Source organism: Pongo pygmaeus, chromosome 19 (assembly GCF_028885625.2).
Source record: "Pongo pygmaeus isolate AG05252 chromosome 19, NHGRI_mPonPyg2-v2.0_pri, whole genome shotgun sequence".
In the NCBI taxonomy this organism is placed as follows: Eukaryota; Metazoa; Chordata; class Mammalia; order Primates; family Hominidae; genus Pongo; species Pongo pygmaeus.
In genome coordinates this window covers 71347410-71361860 of record NC_072392.2, presented here as the reverse complement: position 1 = coordinate 71361860, position 14451 = coordinate 71347410, and the positions used below count along the sequence as shown (strand labels likewise).

Here is a 14451-nt window from a genome sequence, read left to right as displayed (position 1 = left end):
GGCCTCACTCCGTCATCTGGAGTGCAGTGGCACCATTACAGCTCACTGCAGCCTCCACCTCCTGGACTCACATGATCCTTCTGTCTCAGCCTCCCGAGTAGCTGGGATCATAGGCACACGTCACCACACCTGGGCCCACTTTTTTTTTTTTTTTTGAGACAGAGTCTTGCTGTCGCCCAGGCTGGAGTGTAGTGGCGTGATCTCGGCTCGCTGCAACCTCCGCCTCCTGGGTTCAAGCGATTCTCCTGCCTCAGCCTCCCTAGTAGCTGGGACTACAGGCGCATGACACTATGCCAGGCTAATTTTTGTATTTTTAGTAGAGATAGGATTTCACCATATTGGCCAGGCTGGTCTCGAACTCCTGACCTCGTGATCCACCTGCCTCAGCCTCCCAAAGTGCTAGGATTACAGGTGTGAGCCACCGTGCCTGGCCCTGGCCCCCCTTTTTAAAGATAACTTCAGTTACATAATAAATATATATATATATATCCTCAATTTGCAAGGTATCTACAGAACTGAGAGAGCCACAGATAGTTCACCATTAACGAGGCCATGATTGCTGAAGGATCTTTTAGTTTAAAAAGAAACAAAGATGAAAATGGGGAAAAGGTGAAACATCCCATTTTATTTTATTTTTTATTTATTTATTTTTTTGAGACAGAGTCTCACTCTGTCGCCCAGGCTGGAGTGCAGTGGTGCAATCTCGGCTCACTGCAACCTCCACCTCCCGGGTTCAAGCGATTCTCCTACCTCAGCCTCCCGAATAGCTGGGACAACAGGCGCCCGCCACCAAGCCCGGCTATTTTTTTTTTTTTTTGGTATTTTTAGTAGAGACGGGGTTTCACCATATTGGCCAGGCTGGTCTTGAACTCCTAACCTTGTGATCCGCCCGCCTCGGCCTCCCAAAGTGCTGGGATTACAGGCGTGAGCCACCGCGACCGGCCGAAACATCCCATTTTAAACATTAAATAATGGAAACAAAAATATTGTTTTTGAAATCACTCCCTCGAAAGTCCAAATCTAATTGGTTGAAGTAACCTAGATTATTAAAGGTTTTTTTTTTTTTTTTTTTTTTTTGAGACGGAGTCTTGCTCTGTCGCCCAGACTGGAGTGCAGTGGCGCAATTTCGGCTCACGGCAAGCTTCGCCTCCCAGGTTCACGCCATTCTCCTGCCTCAGCCTCCTGAGTAGCTGGGACTACAGGCGCCAGCCACCACGCCCGGCTAATTTTTTGTACTTTTAGTAGAGACGGGGTTTCACCATGTTAGCCAGGATGGTCTCGATCTCCTGACCTCGTGATCCGCCCGCGTCGGCCTCCCGAAGTGCTGGGATTACAGGCGTGAGCCACCGCGCCCAGCTATTAAAGGTTTTATAACAAAACATTTTCAAATCATCCTTTGAATTTGCTACTTAACAGGAACTGAGGCCAAAGAGCCTCAAGTCAGGGCTTTTCGCTGACCTGGAGGCAGAATCCAGTTTGGGGTTTTGCTTGTAACTGGTATTTTATGCATGCGACCATGGCTGAACTGACCAACTGCGTAGGCTTCAATTTCCCGAGGGCCCCTTATGCCTTTCCTTCCTCTGATCAAGCCCTTCCCGGCTCCTTCCAGTTGGAAGGCCGCCCCCAGTCCTGAGCGGCGCCGACAGGTGCAGAGCCCGCCTCCCGCCCTGCGCTCTCGCCGGCAACCCGACGCCCTCCCTCCCCGCCGGCCGCGCCCTCGTGCTCGCCGCTCCGCCCTCTGCCCCGGCGTGCGCGCGAACTCCACGGGGGCGCGCCCGGCCGGCGGGGCCGCGCACGCAGCCGCCGCCACCGCCTCCCCCTCTCCCTCCCTCCTTGCGGGCCCTCCTCCCCTTCCGTCCCCTCCGCCCCCTTCCCCGTAGGCAGGCAGCCCGCCCGCCAGTCCGCCCGCACCGCCTCCTTCCCAGCCCCTAGCGCTCCGGCTGGGTCTCTCCCCCGCCCCCCAGGCTCCCCCGGTCGCTCTCCTCCGGCGGTCGCCCGCGCTCGGTGGATGTGGCTGGCAGCTGCCACCCCCTCCCTCGCTCGCCGCCTGCTCTTCCTCGGCCCTCCGCCTCCTCCCCTCCTCCTTCTCCTCTTCAGCCGCTCCTCTCGCCGCCGCCGCCGCCTCCACAGCCTGGGCCTCGCCGCGATGCCGGAGAAGAGGCCCTTCGAGCGGCTGCCTGCCGATGTCTCCCCCATCAACTACAGCCTTTGCCTCAAGCCCGACTTGCTGGACTTCACCTTCGAGGGCAAGCTGGAGGCCGCCGCCCAGGTACAGTGACCCTCGGGCGCCGGGGCAAGCTGCGGGGCGAGCAGTTAGGCCGCGCCCGCGGGCTGGACTCAGGGCCCGGCCAGGAGGGCGGGCGGGCCTCGGGTCGGGGCTGGGCGGCCTCAGGGCGCCGGGGTCGGCGTGCTCTGCCTTGCTCAGTTGGGGCTGGGGCTGCAGCTGGGGCTCGGGCTGGGGCCGCGCTGCGAGAGCTCTGTGGAGCCGGCGGCCCGGCCATTGCGCCCCTCCCCGGCGAGCACACCTGTATGGGGTTTTCCCCCCCCGCCCCGGACCCTTCTGGGCTTGATAGTGTTGCGGGGGAGGCTGGAGGGTGTTGGGGGAGGACGGAGAGGTCATGGGAGTCCCCGCTCTGCCTCAACCACCTGACTCAGTTCTTTCTTTGGTTTCTCTCTACACCTCTCGGGTGATAGATTGGAGGGGGTGGTCATTTGGGACTCTGGCCTCCGCGTTGGAGCGAGGAGGGGAGCTTCTAGAAGGGGGGGAGAGGGTGAGAACGAGAATGTTAATCCCAGGCAGCCTCGCTGATTTCTCCCCGCCTGCTCCAGCCCAGGGGCTGGGTTTCCAAGATGATCCGCCCCCTCCCCCTTTCCCTTAAGTGACAGTGCAGCAGTGACTTTGTTCTCTCCTAACCTCTAGAGAAGCTGCGGGAGGACCCCATCTCCGCTTTTCCACCTATCTTCCTAGCTTTGCGGCCTTCGAAGCTGGTGGGTTTATTGCTACCGTGATGGTTGCTTAGCAATACCTTCCTCTAAGAAGCTGGCTGGGCGCGGTGGCTCATGCCTGTAATCCCAGCAGTTTGGGAGGCTGAGGCGGGCGCACTTGAGGTCAGGAGTTCGAGACCAGCCTGACCAACATGGTGAAACCCCCGTCTCTACTAAAAATACAAAAATTAGCGGGGCGTGGTGGCGGGCCCCTGTAATCTCAGCTACTCGGGAGGCTAAGGCAGGAGAATCACTTGAACCCGGGGGGCAGAGGTTGCAGAGTCGAGATCGCGCCACTGCATTCCAGCCTGGGCGACAGAGTGAGACTCCGTCTCAAAAAAAAAAAAAAAAAAAAAACCACTGGTGAAAATATTCCATTACTCTTCACTGCAGTTTTTGGTGAATCATACTCCCCTCCCTCCTCCCCCAGCATTATCTGAAGTATTGTTTGATTTTGGAGACCATCAGTATAGATGCCCGACAAACATCCTGCACAATAGGCATTTATGATACTATGTAATAGGAAGCCTGTAATAAAAATGGGAACTGTTTGATAGTTATCTGTAAGTAGAATGTTAGTAAATATATTTTGTTTCATTTCTCTTCCTACTGCAGTCTGGGGTCGGGGGAAATCAGTAGGCTCCAACCTTAAAGAACATGGTGTATATAGTAATGAAATGAAATGAAGACTGGTACTCGAATGAATTGAATGTTGGTAGTTGTCTTTGAAAACCAAGAGGATACGGTACTCAGATTAAAAATACGTCTAAAAGTATAGAATTTAAAAGTATGGTTATCTATACTTTATACTTATCTGTGATAGATAACTATAGCTGTCACATTTGGGGCACTGGTGTGAAAGCAAGAGGGCTCTAGGATTTGGCAGCATCAAAAGGCAGAACTTAGTGAAAATCAGGTGATTTAAAATTTTCCCATTAAGAATATGAATCAGAACGAATGCATCTTGGGTCGAAATTAGAATTTGAGAAGGTTATTTGGGAAACTGTGGTTTAAGCCAAGTGACTAGAGTGTTTGATATATATTGGCAAGGGGCAGATGGGAGGGATTGTAAACAGTAGTGTGTCTTGTGACTTGGCAAACCTTTGGGAAAGAGAACCTAGTGATGAATGAGTTCGCATTATGTGAAAAGACTAACATTAAAAAAAAATTTGTTTCTTTACCCTATTAGTTGCCAAAATGGGTTCATAATTTTTGGAGGCAAACATATTTTGGGAAAAGTCTAGAAAAAAGTACAGATTTTTAAATGATTACTTATTAAAGAAGTGAGTTTAATTTAAGTATCGGGATAGAACAACAAGCAGTGACATGTTTCTCCTTACCTCTTTTCTACTTTTGTGGAAGACTGGTTTGTGCCATTGAGCGAGCATATGGTACTATACTAGATATTAGCAGGGACTTGTTAATTTGATGCAAGGAAATAAATAAAAAATAAATAAATTTTTTAAGTAACATGAACTTTTCAAAACACTTTTTTTCCAGAAATTCTTTTCAGGCTAGATGGCAACACAAAGATGACACAATAGTAAATTCCAACAGGTTTTATTAAAGGATGATTGGACTTTTAAATTGTACTAATTGACATGTTTGGAAGGGTAAAAGAGGAATTAACATTGGTAAGAAGTAAAAAGCATATATTAATGTTTTTGAAATCCATGAATTAGAGCAATACGTTTAAATTGTGGCATTAGGTGGTATCTTGTGGGAATTTTAAAATATTGACAAAATTCTTTTTTTTTTTTTTTTTGAGATGGAGTCTCGCTCTGTCGCCCAGGCTGGAGTGCAGTGGCACGACCTCGCCTCACTGCAAGCTCTGCCTCCCGGGTTCACGCCATTCTCCTGCCTCAGCCTCCGAAGTAGCTGGGACTACAGGTGCCCGCCACTGCGCCCAGCTAATTTTTTGTATTTTTAGTAGAGACGGGGTTTCACTGTGGTCTCGATCTCCTGACCTCGTGATCTGCCCGCCTCGGCCTCCCAAAGAGGTGGGATTACAGGCGTGAGCCACCGTGCCCGGCGACAAAATTGTTATCTGTAGAAACCTATATTTATAACTGATATTGGATCAGTTTTCCTAACAGTTGGAATCACATAACACATAACATGCAAGTTGCTTAGTTGCTTTAGTTACAAAATTTTATGATAAGCCCAGAGTATTCGTACAGGTTACATATTAGAAACTTAGTGGATTTATTTTATTTTTTAATTTTTATTTTTTTGAGACAGAGTTTTGCTCTTTCGCCCAGGCTGGAGTGAAGTGGTGTGATCTCGACTCACTGCAGCCTCCACCCTGTCCCCCCGCCGGGTTCAAGCGAGTCTCCCTGCCTCAGCCTCCTGGGTAGCTGGGACTACAGGTGTGTGCCATCATGCCCAACTGATTTTTGTATTTTTAGTAGAGATGGGGTTTTGTCATGTTGGCCAGGCTGGTCTCGAACTCCTGACCTCAGGTGATCCCCTTCCCTTGGCCTCCCAAAGAGCTGGGATTATAGGCATGAGACACCATGCCCGGCCAACTTAGTGGATTTTTAACCTGGCCTGGGGTGTGGACTGCTGCAGAAGGTGAAGAAATTAGTCCATGTTCAGTGATTTAAAAATTAGTTGTCTTGGCCGGGCGCGGTGGCTCACGCCTGTAATCCCAGCACTCTGGGAGGCCGAGGCGGGCGGGTCATGAGGTCAGGAGATCAAGACCATCCTGGCTAACACGGTGAAACCCCATCTCTACTAAAATACAAAAAATTAGCTGGGCATGGTGGCGGGCGCCTGTAGTCCCAGCTACTCAGGAGCCTGAGGCAGGAGAATGGCCTGAATCTGGGAGGCGGAGCTTGCAGTGAGCTGAGATTGCACCACTGCACTCCAGCCTGGGCAACAGAGCGAGACTCCGTCTCAAAAAAAAAAAAAAAAAAAAAAATTAATTGTCTTTCACATTAGTGTGGTCTGGCTGGTTTTGAAAATTTGTTATTATACAGAAGTTTCTCTAGGCCCAAAATTTATTTCATTCCCTGTCCCCTCCCTTTACACTGGATACTTGAGAGCAGTGGACTTTTGTAGATATTTCATATTTTGATCCTCTCTGTTTGTGGATAATTAATTAAAATGAATTATAAGTTTATGTGTGTGACTACTGTTTATGATGATGAGTGTGTAGTGGTTGGTACAATAATTGGGTATTCTTTTTTTTTTTTTTTTGAGATGGAGTCTTGCTCTGTCACCCAGGCTGGAGTGCAGTGGCACGATCTTGGCTCACTGCAGCCTCTGCCTCCCGAGTTCAAGCAATTCTCCTGCCTCAGCCTCCTGAGTAGCTGGGACTACAGGCACGCGCTGCCATGCCTGGCTGATTTTTTTGTATTTTTAGTGGAGATGGGGTTTCACCATATTGGCCAGGATGGTCTTGATCTCCTGACCTGATTCCATCTTCCTCGGCCTCCCAAAGTGTTGGGATTACAGGCGTGAGCCACCGTGCCCAGCTGGGCTTTCTCTTATGGAAATACTTTACCTGTGACAGAGAAACTAAGTTTATCATTCAAGGCCAGAAATCAGGATATCCTAGCCAACCCCTGGCCTCTACTAACAAAATATTCATGTTGGAGATAACTAAATTAGCACTAAGTGAAGAGTTGCCAATATAGTAGTTTGTTTGGCAGATTAAATATTTGGCACCTAAATGGTGATTGTCAATTCTGTGTTACAAATTTGTTGCCCAAATTCTGCAAATTTTCTCTCTTTTTTTTTTTTTTTTGAGATGGAGTTTTTCGCTCTTGTTGCCCAGGCTGGAGTGCAGTGGCATGATCTCGGCTCACCACAACCTCTGCCTCCCAGGTTCAAGCAATTCTCCTGCCTCAGCCTCCCAAATAGCTGAGATTACAGGCATGCGCCACCACGCCCAGCTAATTTTTTCTATTTTTAGTAGAGACGGGGTTTCTCCATGTTGGTCAGGCTGGTCTCGAACTCCCGACCTCCGGTGATCCACCCGCCTCAGCCTCCCAGAGTGCTGGGATTATGGGCGTGAGCCACCGAGCCACCGCGCCCGGCTTCTTTTTTTTTTTGGAGACAGAGTTTTGCTCTTGTTGCCCAGGCTGGAGTGCAATGGTGTGATCTCGGCTCACTGCAACCTCTGCCTCCCAGGCTCAAGCGTTTCTCTTGCCTCAGCCTCCAGAGTAGCTGGGATTACAGGTGCGCACCACTAAGCCCAGCTAATTTTTTGTATTTTTAGTAGAGAGGGGGTTTCATCATGTTGGCTAGGCTGGTCTCAACTCCTGACCTCAGGTGATCCACCCGCCTTGGCCTCCCAAAATGCCGGGATCACAGGCATGAGCCACCATGCCTGGCCATTTTCTGCATATTTTCTGTGTAATCATTTTGGCCAACACTGTGGCTCACTCCTGTAATCTTAGCACTTTGGGAGGTCGAGGTGGGAGACTTGCTTGAGCACCGGAGTTTGATACCAGTGTGGGCAACATAGCAAGACCCTGTCTCCAGGGAAAAAAAAAAAAGGAAGAAATTTTCTTAAAAAAGTATTCATATATATAAAATTAAATTCAAAATATTGGTGATAAGGAATTGAATTTGTTCAGATTTTCTGTTTTTTGAAATGTATCTATGAGGAAAGAAGTATAACAAACAGTTTTGTATGCTAAGCTTTGTCTAATTCATCTGGCAATGAATTCTGCAGTGAATTTTCCAGATAACTGAAGTTTACCCTTTGAGGCCCTTAGACATTTTAAAAAGAGTTTACTAGGCTGGGCGTGGTGGCTCATGCCTGTAATCCCAGCACTTTGGGAGGCTGAGGTGGGTGGATCATGAGGTCAGAAGTTTTGAGACCAGCCTGGACAACATGGTGAAATCCCATCTCTACAAAAAAATACAAAAATTAGCCGGGCGTGGTGGCACATGCCTGTAATCCCAGCTACTCGGGAAGCTGAGACAGGAGAATTGCTTGAACTCGGAAAGCGGAGGAGCAGAGGTTGCGGTGAGCTGAGATCATGCCATTGCACTCCAGCCTGGGTGACACAGCGAGACCCTGTCTCAAAAAAAAAAAAAGTTTACTAATCTGAATGGAAATATTTCTGAAATACATTATCTTTTTATGCTTTGCAATTCCTCATAGTGTAGGTTTGTTTCATTGTTGTTTTTTTTAAATACTGAACTTTATTCTGAACATCTCTCATTGACCCCAAACTATGTACTATAATTTATCAGTTTCATATCTGTTTTTTTTTTTTTCTTTTTGAGACGGAGTTTTGCTCTGTTGCCCAGGCGGGAGTGCAGTGGCACAATCTTGGCTCACTGCAACCTCTGCCTCCCAGGTTCAGGCAATTCTCCTGCTCAGCCTCCCTAGTAGCTGGGATTACAGGCATGCACCACCACGCCTGGCTAATTTTGTATTTTTAGTAGAGACAGGGTTTCACCATGTTGGCCAGGCTGGTCTTGAACTCCTGACCTCAGGTGATCTGCCTGCCTTCGCCTGCCAGAGTGCTGGAATTACAAGTGTGAGCCACCGCGCCCGGCCATATCTGTTCTTTTTCTTTTTTTTTTTGAGACAGAGTCTCACTCTGTTGCCTAGGCCAGGCTGGAGTGTGCAGTGGTGCGATCTCGGCTCACTGCAACCTCCACTTCCCTGGTTCAAGGGATTCTCCTGCCTCAGCCTCCCTAGTACCTGGGATTACAGGTGCATGCCACCACGCCTGGCTAATTTTTGTATTTTTGTAGAGACCAGGTTTCACCATGTTAGCTAGGCTGGTCTCAAACACCCGACCTCAGGTGATCCGCCTGCCTCTGCCTCCCAAAGTGCTGGGATTACAGGCGTGAACCACCGCGCCTAGTCCATATCTGTTCTTTTTTTTTTTTTTGAGACAGAGTCTTGCTCTGTCGCCCAGGCTGGAGTGCAGTGGCGTGATCTCAGCTCACTGCAACCTTGGCCTCCCAGGTTCAAGCGATTCTCCTGTCTCATCCTCCCAAGTAGCTGGGACTACAGGCACCTGCCATCATGCCAGGCTAATTTTTGAATTTTTAGTAGAGAAGGGGTTTCACCATATTGGCCAGGCTGGTCTCGAACTCCTGACCTTGTGATCCACCCACCTCGGCCTCCCAAAGTGCTGGGATTACAGGCCTGAGCCACTGCACCCAGCCAGCCCGTATCTGTTCTTTAAAGTAGTTTTGTTTTCCTTATTCTCATATTCTTCTTGCTGCTTATTGTGCCTTGTTGCTGCCTGTTGTGCAATTTCTTCCCTCTTGTATTTTACTGAACTTCATCTGAAGAAGGCTTAGTAGCCAGATAAACAAGCTTGTTTGGGCTAGAAAATCAATTGCTGTGTGAGAGTTTGTTGGATTCTCTTCTGAGTAAAGGGTATGCGTTTTATTGTATGGACTTTGTATCACCTATTTTGGCTTTTCATCCAGGCCTTTTTTTTTTTTTTTTAGCTTCCTGGTTCTAGATACAACTGATACTCTGATACAACCTGGGTAAATGTGGTCTTGAGTAGTAAGTTATCTGTGAAGCTTCTCTGAACTTTGCCACATAAATGAGCCTGCTCTTATTGTGAAGTAAATCTTACTCTAATCTGTATGTGAGTCAGTGGGAAATAACTGAGCCTTCTGATGGCTTATGTTGTTGACTGAGATTAGTTCTCTAGATTTTAGTGATTTCGTTTTGAACACCATACAAGTATGTGGTTCTTGGTTTATTTGGTCACTTGTAATCTCTTTAAAATTTTATTTTAAATTAGGAAATATTTTAGAAATACAAGAAAGTCACACAGTATGAGATTAAACAGATGTTAACGTTTTGCCCCATTTTCATCAGACTATGCATGCTTTTTTTGGGGGGGAATAAAATGTCACAGATACCTCTAAAACCCATTTCCATCTCGTCCCACACTGCCCCTAGAAGTAACTTCTTTCTTCAGGTAGGTGCGTATTACTCCTTTTTATTCCTATGTATAGTTTAAAACTTTAATTGCATATTAGTAGCCACAAACATCACATACCAATATTCTGTGCCTTTTGCATTTTTACATTAATGGTAATTATTTTTGACCTTCTGCAAGTGGCTCTTTTCAATGTCTCTTGTTAGAAAACTTGGCTCAACTTGAGTTTACTAATTATTTGCTTCTTCTTGTCTTTAGCTATTATAGAACTGTTCCACCAAGGCAACAATTATTGCTATTTTAATGGTGAAATCAGTTTTATTAGGCAAATTGACTCAGGCTTCAGACTGATTGGCATTTGGAATTGTCACACTGGAGATTTTCTTTTACTGAAATCTCAGGACATTGACAATCAGAAAAAAACCCTCTTGAGTCTTACTATAGTACATGTAAGATTTGTTCCTGAGTGACTGTAGTAGACTCATTCAGGAAAATGTTATCTCCGATTTCTGCCTCCCTAGCTCATAGGAAACTTCCATTGTAAAGTTGTTACCAGGCATCAAGCTGCCTCTTTGGTACAGCCCTTACTTAGTATTTGGCTCAGTTGAAGTGCGGTCTATATAGGAGGCCAAGAAGACTTAATCCTGGGTTTGAAACAAAGCAAGGATACACTAACATTCTATCCTTTAATAACATCAAGTAGAAAAATTGAAAATGAGCGTGTTATCAGTGCACTTTTATATGCCAACCGTGTTTCACTTGTGTTTTAAACTTGGAAACTGAAGATTTTAATGCTGAAATTTCTTTGAATTATTACCTGTTTTTTTGATAGCAGAACACACAGCTAATATTTACTAACATGAAGGTGTCAAAGGTGAGAAATCATGTACTACACCATCAGGTCAGCACTACTGTTTGGAAGAGCAGCGTCACAAAGAGCAGTGTTATACTGCGTTGTAGTCAGCACATACACTTATGTCCAAACAGATATTTTAAATTACCTTCTTGGGGTAGTACACATATGCTGATATCCAAAGTGCCATATAATACAATACATAGTTTTTAAACTTCATATCATTCTGATCAGAAGCTTTATAAACTGTTAGGTGAATGCTGTTAGATGATATGAGAGCACAATTTAACCTGTGTGTGTATGTGTATGTCTTAGCATCTATTAAGTGATGACTACATATGAGGCGCTAAGTGCTAAAACAGACACTTTACATAGATTATCCCATTATTGGTCAAGTTTTTAAATCAGTGCATCTCTAATATGAGACAGGATGCTGACCAATTTCTAAATTTGAATGGATTTCTATTTTTAAGATAAGTACCTTTGTTCCTTTGGTTCCTCCCTCCCACCCTTCCAGAAATGGTAGTATCCTGGAAAAAAAAAAAATTAGTAGCAATTCAAGAAACAGCTTAATTCATTAGTATAAATAGATGAGTTTCCCTTAAACACAGGAGGAGTTGGAAGGTACTTGTAATTGGATGTTGTGCATGGTGCCTTTCCAAAATGCACAAATACTTTCTCTCAAATGGTTGCAATAGTAATGTGCTTTGTGATTTGGCATGTATAATGTTGTACAGGTATCTTGACATTGGTGGATTAACTGCTTGGCTACTGTGAAATTCACTGTAGATGTTGATGGATGAAAGTGTGGTTGCCTAGATAATGATTAAGACTAGTAACTAAACCACGGTTATTATTTTGCTGGCATAAACTTCAAACTCAGAAAGGTTTTTATTCATTTTACCCATTGGAGCATACCCCAGTAAGTGCTTCATTTCTTTGTGTTTCTGATTTTTTTTTTTTTTTAAGATGGAGTCTTGCTTTCGTCGCCCAGGTTGGAGTGCAATGGCGCGATTTTGGCTCAGTGCAACCTCCGCCTCCTAGGTTCAAGTGATTCTCCTTCCTCAGCCTCCCAAGTAGCTGGGATTACAGGCATGTGCCACCACACCCAGCTAATCTTTGTATTTTTAGTAGAGATGGGGTTTCACCATATTAGCCAGGCTGGTCTCGAACCCCTGACCTCGTGATCCACCCACTTTGGCCTCCCAAAGTGCTGGGATTACAGGCATGAGCCGCCGTGCCTGGCCATGTTTCTGAATTTTTAAGTCAACTTCTGAATAGGCAAAGAATTCTTTTTGTTTTTTGTTCAACTTTAGTGCTATAAATCGCCAGTTGGACACAAAAGTTTTAGTGCTGTTTAGGTATGTTTTGGTGAAATAGACAGTGTGAAGGAGTATTGCTGCTTAAAAGATAAGCCATTCATTAAATGACATTTGTTTTGAAACATGAAGATTTATGAGAAGCATTTTTTTTGTGAGCCAAAGTAGTTTCACTTTATGTGTTAGAGAATTTGAATAGCTCGTTATAGGCTTTGTAACTTACTGTCTCATTTAGGTCAGGTAATTTTAGTTGCCAGCTAATCATGTTTAAATATGTATTGGTTATTAATAAATGATTACCCATATACAGGTCTTTCATGCAGATATCATACTACTCTGATGTTCTTACCTAGTTTTGTGGTATGTTCAGTTGTCTAAGAGCATTGTTGATCTGCACACAGATTTTGTTTGGTCTATATAGTGTTTCTGAAAACTTGAATTAGTTACCATTAATAAAAAAATGAGAGATTGCACATGAAATCTGAATTTGTAGTTTTTTTAAAAAAAATTGGAAGATCAGGCCAGGTACGGTGGCTCATGCCTGTAATCCCAGCACTTTGGGAGGCCGAGGCGGGCAGATCACCTGAGGTCGGGAGTTCGAGACCAGCCTGACCAACATGGAGAAACCCCGTCTCTACTAGAAATACAAAATTTACCGGGTGTGGTGGCACATGCCTGTAATCCCAGCTACTAGGGAGGCTGAGGCAGGAAAATCGCTTGAACCTGGGAGGCGGAGGTTGCGGTGAGCCGAGATCGCGCCATTGCACTCCAGCCTGGGCAACAAGAGCGAAACTCCGTCTCAAAAAAAAAAAAAAAAAAAATTGGAAGATCTGTCAGCACTAAACCTGCCAGTCACCACAGCGATAATTCATTGGCTTCAAGAAATGGCTACCATCTCCTCCTTTTAAGGGGTGTGCACAGCTTCCACATGGCTTGCTACACTTACCTGCCTCAGGAAGCATTTCTTTGTGATTTTAGGGCATCTGTGTTTTTGTTATTTTAGATTTAGAACATTCAAATGTCTGGAAATGAATTTGAAGTTTTTTTTAAAACAAAATAAATGCATATAAGCAAGGTTATGACTAAATTGAAAAATGCACAAGAGGCCGGGCGTGGTGGCTCACGTCTGTAATCTCAGCACTTTGGGAGGCTGAGACGGGCGGATCACGAGGTCAGGAGTTTGAGACCAGCCCGACCAACAAGGTGAAACCCCATCTCTACTAAAAATACAAAAGTTAGATGGGCGTGGTGGTACACACCTGTAATCCCAGCTACTCAGGAGGCTGAGGCAGGAGAATCGCTTGAACCTAGGGAGATGGAGGTTGCAGTGAGCCAAGATCACATCATTGCACTCCAGCCTGGGCAAGAGAGCGAGACTCCATCTCAAAAAAAGAAAGAAAAATGCACAAGAGTGTTAAGCAGTTCACAGTGGAAAAACTTAATGGCACACACACACACACACACACGAGAAAAGATGCATAGTAACCAATGTTATTAGAAATCAGGGAAATTCTGATTAAACCAATGGACTATCAGTAAAAAAATTTTTTTTTTTTTAAATTTTTGAGACAGAGTTTTGCTCTTGTTGCCCAGGCTGGAGTGCAATGGCTAAGTCTAGCTCACTGCAACCTCCACTGCACGGGTTCAAGTGATTCTCCTGCTTCAGCCTTCCAAGTAGCTGGGATTACAGGCACGCACCACATGCCTGGCTAATTTTGTGTGTGTTTTTTTTTTTTTTTTTTTTTAGTAAAAATGGGGTTTCACCATGTTGGTCAGGCTGGTGTTGAACTCCTGACCTCAAGTGAGCCACCCACCTCAGCCTCCCAAAGTGCTGGGATTACAGGCCTGAGCCACTGTGCCTAGCCAGGACTATCATTTAATACCCATTAGATTGTCAAAAATATTAAAGTTTTTCAGAACATGCTGAAAGTGGAATTTCTTCATTCTTTGCTCATGGGAATGTCAGTTGATACCACTCTAGAGGATAATTTGGCAGTTCTTGGTAAAGTTGAAGATTTATGTCCAACAATCCAGAAAGTCCACTATTAGGTTCCTTTCCATGGAAAAATTCTCTCATGTGTGCACAGGAAAACATGGACCAAGATGCTAGTTTGTTTGTTTATTTATTTATTTATTTTTGAGACAGAGTCTTGCTCTGTTGCTCAGGCTGGAGTGCAGTGGCACAATCTCCGCTCACTGCAAGCTCCGCCTCCCAGATTCACGTCATTCTCCTGCCTCAACCTCCTGAGTAGCTGGGACTACAGGCGCCGGCCACCACGCCCGGCTAATTTTTTGTATTTTTAGTAGAGACGCGGTTTCACCGTGTTAGCCAGGATGGTCTCGATCTCCTGACCTCATGATCCGCCTGCCTCGGCCTCCCAAAGTGCTGGGATTACAGGCGTGAGCCACCGTGCCT

General features: G+C 45.8%; 1 protein-coding gene across 3 annotated transcripts in view; it reads left to right on the top strand.

The window, feature by feature from the left end:
* Window positions 1–1761: 1761 nt before the first annotated feature.
* NPEPPS (aminopeptidase puromycin sensitive) overlaps window positions 1762–14451 on the top strand; it is a 94772-nt gene continuing 82082 nt past the window's right edge. For 2 of the 3 annotated variants that reach the window (XM_054456054.2, XM_054456058.2), the window contains exon 1: window positions 1762–2269. In XM_054456054.2, coding sequence (XP_054312029.1) covers window positions 2009–2269 — 261 coding nt within the window. In that variant the 5' untranslated portion in view covers window positions 1762–2008. The remainder of the gene's footprint in view (window positions 2270–14451) is intronic. The other variant, XM_063657155.1, reaches the window with a different exon arrangement.